At 38.1% G+C, this 10,937-nt stretch overlaps 2 protein-coding genes across 8 annotated transcripts in view; one reads left to right on the top strand and one right to left on the bottom strand.

Annotated features, from left to right (window-relative positions):
* The window catches only part of LOC126393157 (NLR family CARD domain-containing protein 3-like), a 32,575-nt gene extending 30,065 nt beyond the window's left edge, over window positions 1-2,510 (top strand). For 4 of the 5 annotated variants that reach the window (XM_050049076.1, XM_050049092.1, XM_050049111.1 and 1 more), the window contains one exon: window positions 2,378-2,510. In XM_050049076.1, coding sequence (XP_049905033.1) covers window positions 2,378-2,503 — 126 coding nt within the window. In that variant the 3' untranslated portion in view covers window positions 2,504-2,510. The remainder of the gene's footprint in view (window positions 1-2,377) is intronic. The other variant, XM_050049101.1, reaches the window with a different exon arrangement.
* On the bottom strand, window positions 889-8,052 carry LOC126393176 (low choriolytic enzyme-like). 3 transcript variants are annotated; one of them, XM_050049124.1, is made up of 10 exons: window positions 7,984-8,051; window positions 7,787-7,871; window positions 7,392-7,419; window positions 7,214-7,264; window positions 6,430-6,561; window positions 6,061-6,181; window positions 3,547-3,725; window positions 2,561-2,642; window positions 1,802-1,926; window positions 889-1,633 (listed from the first exon to the last, which is right to left on the bottom strand). In XM_050049124.1, the coding sequence occupies exons 2-10, from the start codon at window positions 7,838-7,840 to the stop codon at window positions 1,626-1,628; spliced, it is 780 nt and encodes a 259-aa protein (XP_049905081.1). In that variant the 5' UTR covers window positions 7,841-7,871; window positions 7,984-8,051; the 3' UTR covers window positions 889-1,625. The 3 variants fall into 3 exon arrangements, 2 of the variants coding, with proteins under 2 accessions (XP_049905081.1, XP_049905089.1); XM_050049132.1 differs by lacking the exon at window positions 7,984-8,051 and having other exon boundaries at window positions 7,787-7,977; XR_007570243.1 differs by lacking the exon at window positions 889-1,633 and having other exon boundaries at window positions 2,496-2,642; window positions 7,984-8,052.
* Window positions 8,053-10,937: the final 2,885 nt, after the last annotated feature.

The following is a 10,937-nucleotide window of genomic DNA, read 5'->3' as shown; positions in this document are numbered from 1 at the left end:
GAGTGACAGTGCCTTCAGGGAACGTAGGAACTAAAAAAATTCTGACTCAACACTTACATAGCTGTGAAACTGTAAAAAATAAGATCTGAATCTGAAAAGATAAAACATGCAACTGAAAAAAATAAGACCTCAAATGTTAAAATATATATGGAAGTGAAAAGTGAAAATAAATTATTTATTCAAAAGAATTACCAAAGTGAATCAAAATTATATTTAACCTGAAAAAACGTTTCATATACTTATTTTTATTTTGAATATATTGTTGTATTTTTCAAAAATTCAAGATCAATGAATTTTCAGTTTCAAATTTTATTTTTTCAAGTACAAAACATTTGACCCTAATGTAGCTCCATAAGCGGGTGCGTACTAATGCATTACCAATATTAAACATAAGTAAAAAGTAGCTTTTTTTTTTTAAGTAACAAGTACTTTTCATGTTTATTTTTTTATTTTAAAATTTACTTCTACTCTTTACTCAGGTCAGGAGATGCCATCAAAGTTAGTCTTTTGTTATTGTTTTTATTACAATGTCTCTTTCTAGTAATTACACATCTCTTTGTGGTTTTGTGTCTCTTTGTAGGCATTGTAAATCTCTTTTAGTTGCTCTGTGTGTCTCTCTGCAGTCATTTTGTGTCCAGTAGTGATTCTTTAGCCCCTTTTCATAGACTTTGTGTCACTTTGCAGTTGTTGTGCATCTTTTTGTGGTCTTTCTGAGTCTGTTTGTGATCATTTTCAGTCACTTTCATGTCTATACATGTCTTTTCGAGTGACATTTTGCAGGTGAAGGCCTGGGGGGCCTGATACTTTGGGCCCCTGATCTAAACTGCAGTGTACATCTGTTAAAACAATAGGAGCGCTGCCTTCTTTTGGTAGAAATATATAAAAACACATATTTTTATTTTTTTGTAGATTTTTATTGAACAGATGTCCCACTTGATTGTAGAAATTAATATAAATCACAATTGGATACATTTCCAGTACAATCAAAGGACAGAAACCCCCAAATTGAAAAAACACACACAAAAAAATAGAAGACATTTGGCCATAGAAGTCCTGATAATATTATTACTTATTATTGCAGAGTATTTCAGAATTTTTTTTCTTTTCTTTTCTTTTCTTTTCCTTTTTTTTTTTTTTTTTTTTTACAATTGTGAGCTAGCTGTACTTTGGGTATTTCTATTTTATGATATTTTATATTTAAATTCTATTGCCACTTTTCATCATAAACATACAATCACTATCTTAAATCTGATGTCTTGTCAGAGATTAACGGGACATTCATGCATACTTTTACTTTTGGTTTTAAGTTCATTTAGTCAATAAAACGTATGTATCTTACCTCACATAACCATGAATATAGAACCTTTACTCTTAATGAAGCATTTTGAGCACATTTTAAGACTTTCTTTGCAAGGAAAACAATAGCACTGGTTTGTTCATACGCCTGTAAGGTTTGCCTTTCTCAGACAAAAACTTCCTGTGGCTGGGCTAAAAATGACCAATAACAATGACTTTGTGTTGCTTTGAAGTAATGTTCTTGCAGTACAACAGATCAAGGCCTTCAGCTGAATCATATGAAGCAGAGAGTTGAAGTATCCGCCGGAGGCCGACTCTTTCTTCTGTCATTAACGTGCTGGTTAGGAAGAAAAAAAAAATCCAATTCTGATTGATCAAACAGCCTTAAAAATATATGATATGTCAACACTGTTTGCTGCTATAACATGGCAAACCAATCAGTAATGAGATGTATTTGCTGTGTTTTAGTTGTACAGTTTTAGAGATAGTGTTAATTTCTACTTACGGCAACTGTAAAGCGCGTTGACGCGGGCGATGTCATTGGCGCTCATCTGTGTGGCATGCCCAAAGTTAAGGTTAGGGTTGCCCTTAGAGACGATGGTTGGCTTCCTGTTTTTGGAGAAGGCGTATCTTGAGGACACAAACACAACATTGTTGGTATACAGAGCTGCACACACACACACATTTTGAGGTCACTGTATTTATGTTTAGTATTTCCATTTTATGCTACTTAATACTTTTTCTCCACTACATTTTAGAGGCAAATATTTAAGTTTTTACTCCACTTTTTTGACAGCATTGCTACTTTTTGCTTGTTACTTTTCAGATTTAGATTATTAATACAAAATGTAAATCAGCTCATAAATTATGAATTATCATGGATGAAACTACCCAAAAGAATATAAAATAAATTTAGTTCCACCAGTTGCAACATGTAGGTGATGAACACATTAAAGCATCGATAATTATAATCCAATAATGTAAGATATTTTGTTTTAAAATGGGCCATTCTGCACAATTACCTTTTCTTTCAGTGTTTTCAGTAGATTTTGATGCTAATACTTTTGTACTTTTATTCCAGCACAAAATGGGAAACAAACAAAGGGGCTTGGACCAGCCACACAGCACCAGTCTGCAACATGGAACCATTCGTGCTCATGCATACAAACTGGGCATGGCCAGCCAGTTCTCATTCCCACCTTGTTAAATATCACTGCTTTGTGTCTGTCACTGTCACTGACTGTGTTCACTCATGAACACTCACTTGCTGTATTGCATGACAGAGTTGAAGTCGTAAGGAGTACCCAAGTTGTTAGTGTCCTCCTGATCAAAGTTGTGTTCCCTTCCTGTACAAGAGAAGACAACAGATTAAAGTATTAAGCACACTTTTCACTTTCTTTGTTTTCTGTTACAGTGGATTGAAATTGTTTGCCTGTGGATGCACCTGTTTTCTGCTTCTTCTTAGTGTTGTGATCACTTTATTTCTGGTGTCGACTGCCACAACCACAAACATTATCCCTGCACCATCTACTCTGTTTCATTAACTCACTACCAGTCAGTGTTTGGAGAATATGTCTCCTACCTCTATGTCTATCTGCCATTTTTCCTCTGCATCAGAAACTCATAAACCTCCTAAAAGTCCTCCTCCCTACTCCTAACAGTGTTTCACCTTAGGGGCTCTCTTTAGGGCTAAAATACTTTGAGAATCATTCCTTACCAGGACCTAGTTTGAACTATAAGAGGAAATTCTTGGGAAATGTCAGAAGAGTTTTCTTACAATTTAGACACTAGGAGCAACTCTTTGTACCAGGAAGCTTTGTAAATACAGCCCCTAGGCTTTATCCACAGTGGTTGTGAAGTCACATTACTGGCATTAACTGAATAAGAGTGAATTTATAATTCTGTGACTGCGAATGCAAAACAATATGTTATGTAGGATGTAAGATGCAGCCTTGCCTCCAGTGGCCACAAGAGGCTGTGTTTGACTGCAGGAGGACCAAGAAACTTTTTTTCTCAGGAACAATGAACAAAATAACTAGAGGAACCTGGTTCCAGTTTTCTGGGCTAGAAGTCCTGCTGCCCAAAATGTATCTGCAAAAATGTGGTACTTTCCAATGGCCCAAACATTCATTCAGACTGTAAAAACTTAGCATTTTATGGCTAGATTTTATCTAAGCTTTAAACTCACCCCTCCGTTGTTCTTATCATTGTATAACCACGACATAAAACATATTTTGTGGCTGAGCTGACCTGGCAGAATGTTCTGGGTGAGGATGGCGACGTATTGGTCTCTGTCGGAGCGGACGTGCTCGTGGTGGAAGCCCAGAGCATGAAGAACCTCGTGCTGCACTATGTCTGTGTACAAACAACCGTTTTTCCTCAGGGAGACCAGCTGTCCTCGTTGTTGACGGCCCAGGTAGGACCAACACCTGGTACATACAATCACACACACACACGCACACGCACGCACACACACACACACACACACACACACACACACACACACAGTGAAATCGTAGCACAAATGTACTTACATTTGTATTTTTCTGTTATTGCACTACATGTTTGTCATTGCACTATATGTTTGTGCCTTGTCTTGTAGCTTCTTTTGTACCTGTTTCACCTTACATTCATTTGTTCATTCTTTTGTTTAGCACTAAGACAAGGGAAACCATTTTCTTCCTCTATGTACCATACTGCATTGTATAGAGACATGATAATTAAGTCTCTCTCATCTCTTGTCTTATGCAAGCTACACTCACAAAAGCAGAATATAGACCAGTCTCAAAAAATTGCATTGCATGTTTCTGCAAACCATGGGTGCATTACATTTGTATGTTATTTTGTGGTGGATAAGTTAAAACTTTATGTTTCAATAACCCTGTGGTTAGGGTGGCTGTGGTGGTTAGCACTGTCGCCTCACAGCAAGAGGGTTCTTGGTTCGATCCTGGGTGTGGGAGCCCTTCTGTGCGGAGTTTGCATGTTCTCCCCGTGTCAGCATGGGTCTTCTCCGGGTACTCCGGCTTCCTCCCACAGTCCAAAGACATGCAGGTTGGGGATAGGTTAACTGGTGACCATGAGTATGAATGGCTGTCTGTCTCTACATGTCAGCCCTGCGACCTGTCCAGAGTGTACCCTGCCTCTTGCCCAGTGTCAGCTGGGATAGGCTCCAGCCCCCCAGCGACCCTTAAGAGGATAAGCGGTTAGAAAATGGATGGATGGATGGAACCATGTGGTTAACCTGTGATTAGGTTAAGGCACAAAAAACCCACTTGTTTTTTTTAAAGGGGAACTCTTATTTCATGACTGAAATATACAAACACTGTACAATATGGTTGCTCCAGTCCTAGTCAGTCCTGTTTTCACAATCCCTCCTTCACGTGCATGTGCGGATCATCAACGTTTGAATATAATGTGCAGCCCTACCACATAGGTTATGAACAGATTTTCATGTTCGTTTCATTTAAATGCAGATATATTGTAATAAACCAAGTGAATATAGCTTTTAAAAAGAGTACTGTACTGTTCAAAAAGGAATATGGAAACAGTTTCTCAAGCTGTTCATACATTGAATTGGTGGAGCCTATCGAACCTTGAACCTTTCAATTTGATGTGAATGCTCTGCTGACTAAGCTACACAGGCACTTGTATGTGATGCATCTAACAGTATAATAGCACATCAGTATATTATATGTCTATCCATGCAGTTTGGCCAATAGCTTGATGTTAATGCATGTTTATCACTTATTAGATTCTAAAAACAGTTGTCTACCATAATGTTACTCTCTACATTTTGAAATGAACAAATTATAAGCATGATTTAATATGACCAAGACACCTAAAAGTAAAAACAAGGCCGTTTTCATCAACTTACAAGCAAGTGCGCATCAGACACTGCCTACTGTAAGTGAATGGGTTTTCTGGTAGGAAAGGTAATGCCCTCATGCCCCACTAGAGGGCGCGTGAGGCTTAACTTCAGCATACCACTGGAGTCAATGGAAGTGTCGTCACTCTGGTATTGTAGGGGCTTAACCCAAGCAAGCTCCTTCTCAGCGGAACTCTAAAGGTTTTCTTCTTTGGTGAGGGCAGGTGAAGGGGAAGGATAAGTCATGATGATTGGCTTAGGGAGAGTAAAATTTCATCATAAACCAATCAGAGGCAGAGTAGGGCGGGTATTCACAAGCAGGGTTGTCAGGTCCGCGACTTTGGACATGTTTTTTTGTAAAGTCGCTTACAAGTATTGGTAGTCGCGGGTTGCGGTTTGTTCGTGTTGTTTTCAAAGTGGAGTTGCTTATTTGGGCTTGCTCTCTATATATCCGTCTAATGAGTTATTTAAACGCATGATAGTATGTGGGACTGCACGATGATTCCACAACTCCGCTCCCTCCGCCCCTCTCCTTCTCCGCACACACACAGGTGATGGTCAGTCAGTGAGACTTTTCACATTTAAATAGCGCGATTAATGGAGGTTCTTTAACTAGTGTGAATACGTGTACAATGTTTTATAATAATGATTTATTCTATTAAGTGTCAATTTCATACATAGGCTCATACTTTTTCCACACTAACAGAATTCATGATGATGACCAAACATACAGGTGATCAGAAGATACATATGGATGTAAAAATTACACTAATGACTGTAACAAAGATTTAATTGTGACATTATCTGGGGAGGACTTTGCATTAAAGAAAACAGTGTGTGAGAGTGTCAGTCCTGTCGTGTTATGTTATGTGTGTATGTGTGTTTGTGTGTGTTCCTACCCAGATCCAGAGTAGAAGTACAGGTAATGCCTATGCCAGTAGCGCCTCCAGACAAAGCGAATACAGGTGGATCTGTGGAATGTCAGCAGGCCTCTGATGATGATGTTGCGCTCCTCTCTGGCTGCAGAGACAAACAGGCTGCTGACGAACAAGCCAGTCCCCCTCTTCAGGCATAGTAACACACATTTTCAGCTTTTCTACTCAAATCAAAATCTCACCTCTTATGTTAGCTGGTAAATACAAGCAGATGAAAAATTTCACATAAGGTTTGTGTGTGTGTGTGTGTGTGTGTGTGTGTGTGTTGAGATAGTAGCAGCGTTTGGACTGAGACTTAGGGGTTAGCTGAGGAGTTAGGTTACTGCAGCTTACTGTATCTGGAGGAGATGTAGACAGGCACTATGACGTAGCTTCCACGTTTGGGCCACATGCAGCCTCTGGTCACACAGGGATCTGCATTCCTTTGTAAATTTGGCACAATGTCGCCGTGTGTCAGGGGCGTTTCTGCAGAACAACAAATAAACAGGCACTTAGATTTATATTAAAAACAGGGACCTTGAATTTCATTAGTTTGATGGACACAGACCAATGAGCAAAGGCTGCACATTTTTAGAGGTTAAAAAAAACTGTCTGACCAGCAGTCCAAAATCCAAAGATATTCATTTTACATCAATATAGAAAGAAAATCAGAAAACCCTCACAGCTAAACCAACAAATGTTTGAAATAATCCTTGATAAGTGACTTAAACGATTATTATCATAACTGTGAACTTATATTCTGTTGATTGACATCAACTATCGGACAGGGGCGTCATAATGGGGGAAAAGTGGGAATAATTACTTAGGACCCCAATGCAAGGCAGGCCCTCAAAAAGCCTGGAATGAAAAAAAGTTTGGTTTTGTTTGCATTTTTTTATTTAAGTAATTAGTGCCATAACTAAATTGAAATTGGCTGAATAAATCAGTTGAAAGACTGAACTTTGTGTAAATAAAATCCTGGAAGCTCCCTGAGGACCCACTCACCTCTTAATGGTGCAACATTGTTTAGTCCACCCCTGTGCTAAATGCAGCTAGAGCCAAGTGAGTGACTGCAGGAGCCAACGTCTCATTGTGTTTTTACCATTGTGTATTTAGAGTTGGATCCTACAAAACCTACTTAGGTCAGCATTAGCTCTGGCGATGATTTCAGAGACATCCAAAGACTCCTCTGGAAGAAAACAGAGGAAAAAAACAATTACCAGCTGTTTAGCTTGAGTTAGCTGTTGGGTGGAACAAAAAAAGATTAAAAAAATTTACTTCAGTATTTAGGAAATTTGGAAATTTATTCAGCTCACCGGTTTGAGGTCCATCCTCAGAAGCACCCTGCAACACAAAGGCACGAAATTGCCAATTTTTTTAAAAAAAAAGAAAAAAAGTGTTTTCTACATTTTTATGATGATTCTATTTCTCTCAAGCGAGAACCAGACTAATAAAAATAAGCTTGTTTGATGTTTTGATTTTGTTTGTTTTTTTATTTCCCGTACATATGAATTAAAGGATTACATGCTCTTTTATGGATTTTGACTAATCTCCCTCATTTCAGAGGCTCACAAAATCCTTCAAAAACCAACTGCATTATCCTAACGTTGCACCAAGTTCATAGCAATGTTTATTTTTTCTCTTTTAGTTCATTTGAAAGTGAGATTTTGGAGATTCTTTTAAATCCCAGTGTTGAAAGAGTCAGACTTACCGAAGGAATGGCTGTCAATGAGAGGAAGAGGAGGAAAAACAAAACTGGAGTCATGATGGTGGTCCACTCCACTGAAACTTTAAATCTGGATATAAAGTCAAAGTATGAACAGTGTTTGGTGGCCAAGGAATCCGTTTGATGTATTCAGTTGCTAAGGTAAGAACAACAATTTCAAGAAGGAGATGAGTGGAGCATACCTGTTGTACCTGGACTCTGATGCTCGGTGTAGCAGGTGCTCGGCTCCTCGCTCTTTGTAGGCAGCTCACGCTGGGTGTGTCTGAGAATTCACCAATATCTGTCGAGCTCAGCTGTCAGTCAAATTACTTGTTCACTTGAAGCTGCTTAAGAAGAATAATTGAACTGTCAGAGATTTTCCAGGATGGAAAGTACTTCGATATTTTACTCAAGTAAAAATGGCAATACCCCACAAAAGTGAACAGTTTTCATTATGCACAAAAATGCCCCCCATGGGTGATACATTATATGATAACTTTAGATTATTGTTACTGAGGCATTAATTTGAAAATTGGTATTTAACTGTAGATGCTGGTAGCAGCTACATTTAAAGTATAATACATTTATAACTATTATAAAATGATAATTATTATGAAATAATGCTCAATAATACTCAAGTATATGTATTTTGCTGCATTTCACCTCTGAAGATTTCTGACATGTAACTAAAGAGAAAGAAGTTAAGAGTAAAGGCAGTTAAAAACAAATTTTAATCAACTTGTTGGGAAAAAAGACAAAAAAAACTCAACCATGAATAATCTGAAACAGTGTTTGTGCTGTTTAGTCGTGTTAGAATGCATTTGGAAACAATATAAAGTGTTTGAGTTGGCTTCTTGTTTCTGTAAAATTTACCAGACAAGATGGTAAAGCCTGTGCACTTCCAGGGGATGATGGTATTTTTATCCAAACTAAAGGTCTAATTTATTATCTTCTTTCTCACTAGGTTGGAGCACGACAACCTTCAGCTGTCAGTAGGTGGATTGTCTGTAGATGGAAGAATGCATGTGAATAGATGAGTGACTAACTGGCTTATTGTTCACTTTGAGACAAAAGGGGTTGGAGTGAAAACCAGGAAACACAGTATTTTATAAAGTTTTCTTTAAGGGCTTGAAATCCCATTAACAAATCAATGTCTTACAGACATATTTTAAGATGTATAGTATCATTTCAGTTTAGAGGGGAAAGGTTAATTATTTTACATTTGATGTGTTTTGTTCAAATCACAGTCATCAAGACATTTGTCTGTGTGACGTGTGTGGTTGTGCTGCTGCCGTGGTCCTGCCAGATGCCTCCTGCTGCTGCTGTTATCATTAGTCATACTTCTACTGTTATTATACACATATGATTATTGTCACATATGTATACTATCAGATATTAATATATACTTTCAACATATTGTACCAAAATAGCCTGTAATATTAATTATATTATTACTTTCATTAATGTTGTTGTAAGCTATTATCATTACCGTCTGTCCTGCATCTCTCTCTGTCTCTGTCTCTCTGTCTGTCTCCCCTTCTGTCTCATTGTGTCATACAGATTACTGTTAATTTATTATGTTGATCTGTTCTGTACGACATCTATTGCACGTCTGTCCGTCCTGGAAGAGGGATCCCTCCTCAGTTGCTGTTCTTGAGGTTTCTACCGTTTTTTTTCCCCGTTAAAGGGTTTTTTTTGGGGAGTTTTTCCTTATCCGCTGCGAGGGTCATAAAGACAGAGGGATGTCGTATGCTGTAAAGCCCTGTGAGGCAAATTGTGATTTGTGATATTGGGCTTTATAAATAAAATTGATTGATTGATTGATTGATTGATTGATTGATTGATTGATTGATTGATTGATTGATTTGTGTTGTGCACATCTTCAAGCACACAAGCAAACAGTAGCAAGGCTGTTGAAAAGTAGTTTACTCACACCTTCAGCTGTCTCCATCAGAGTGCGGCATCAGGTTGGGTACCCAGGGGGTAGTACCTGCAAAAAAAAAAATTATTTCTTTTTACAAGCGCAAGGCAGAAATCTGAGAGCAGAAATTCCACAAGCGCACAGAAGCAGCTTGAGCGCGAGCAGAAGAGCTGAAGCTGGAGCAGGAAATCTGTGCAAGAAGCATTGTGTCCGAGTGTGAGCACACAGTTTGAGCAGAAACAGAGTAGATCTAAGCGCAAGCAGAGGCTATTTGAGTGCGAGGGCAGGGTTTTAAGGGACAGTATTACAAAATCTGAACGTGAAATCAATAAATAATGCTCTCAAATTGATATACCAGTAGACCAGCGGCTCCAGTGTTCTGTTTATTGTTTTTGTCAATGGACTCTGGTGGCTTTGATTAAATGGCCTCAATTCCACAGCAGAAAAGACAAGAGCAAGGTAAAGCTGTACAAAATATTCTAACATACACATAAACTGATATGGATTTTTCTGGTGGCTAAAACTGAACCAATTGAGGCAGCATTTCCTCAGCATTGTTTGATTTTATGTACATGATGTGAGTGTTTTCTACTTTATTTTAAATAAACATTGTGATTCAGTTTATATTTGGTTATGCATATCCCCTATTACATATACAACATGATGTTTTAAGCTTTTTTTCAATAATAGTTCAATGCCTTATGATCCATATTTGTCATCTTCATCATCAATGTGCGAGCAGAGTTTGTGGCAAAAAAACAACAACACAAAAAACAACACTTTCAAATTAATTATTATTATTTTTACACATACAGCAGTTGGATTTGTGGGACTCCAGACAATGAGGAAGTAAAGCCAATGTCAGTTAAACATGGAGGTTAGAAGTCAAAAACAATCAACTCCAGCAATTAAAACTCCTTCAAACTTGTTCACCAGGAAACTCTTGTATAAGTTCAGAACCAGCACATCAAGTTTTGTCCATCCAACAGAAATATGCGAGGGGCAGTGATGTGTGTCACTTTAAAACATTCATCACTCATGTCAGTTTAATTATTACGAGAACAAGGACGTCTCTTGGTTATAAATAGTGGGGTTGGGATTGAAAGCGACATTACCTGAAGCTTTAGAGCAGTGTCACAGTGACATAGCTGACGTAGAACTGACATTTAAGTTTGACTATCACAATGCTACCTAAAAGAACAAACTGTTCCTCAACACACTAGGGAATGTGGCGCA

This window comes from Epinephelus moara, chromosome 1 (assembly GCF_006386435.1).
Source record: "Epinephelus moara isolate mb chromosome 1, YSFRI_EMoa_1.0, whole genome shotgun sequence".
Classification (NCBI taxonomy): Eukaryota; Metazoa; Chordata; class Actinopteri; order Perciformes; family Serranidae; genus Epinephelus; species Epinephelus moara.
Note: the sequence above shows the minus strand (reverse complement) of the source record. Positions and strands in the feature narration are given on the sequence as shown.

Excerpts from the sequence above, each read along its gene's own strand:
- LOC126393176 (XM_050049124.1), bottom strand. The coding sequence starts at position 7,840 with ATGACTCCAGTTTTGTTTTTCCTCCTCTTCCTCTCATTGACAGCCATT. Across the intron at positions 6,182-6,429 it reads CTACATCTCCTCCAGATACA|CCAGAGAGGAGCGCAACATC; the intron begins GTAAGCTGCAGT and ends TTGTCTCTGCAG. Across the intron at positions 3,726-6,060 it reads TACTTCTACTCTGGATCTGG|GTGTTGGTCCTACCTGGGCC; the intron begins GTAGGAACACAC and ends TGTATGTACCAG.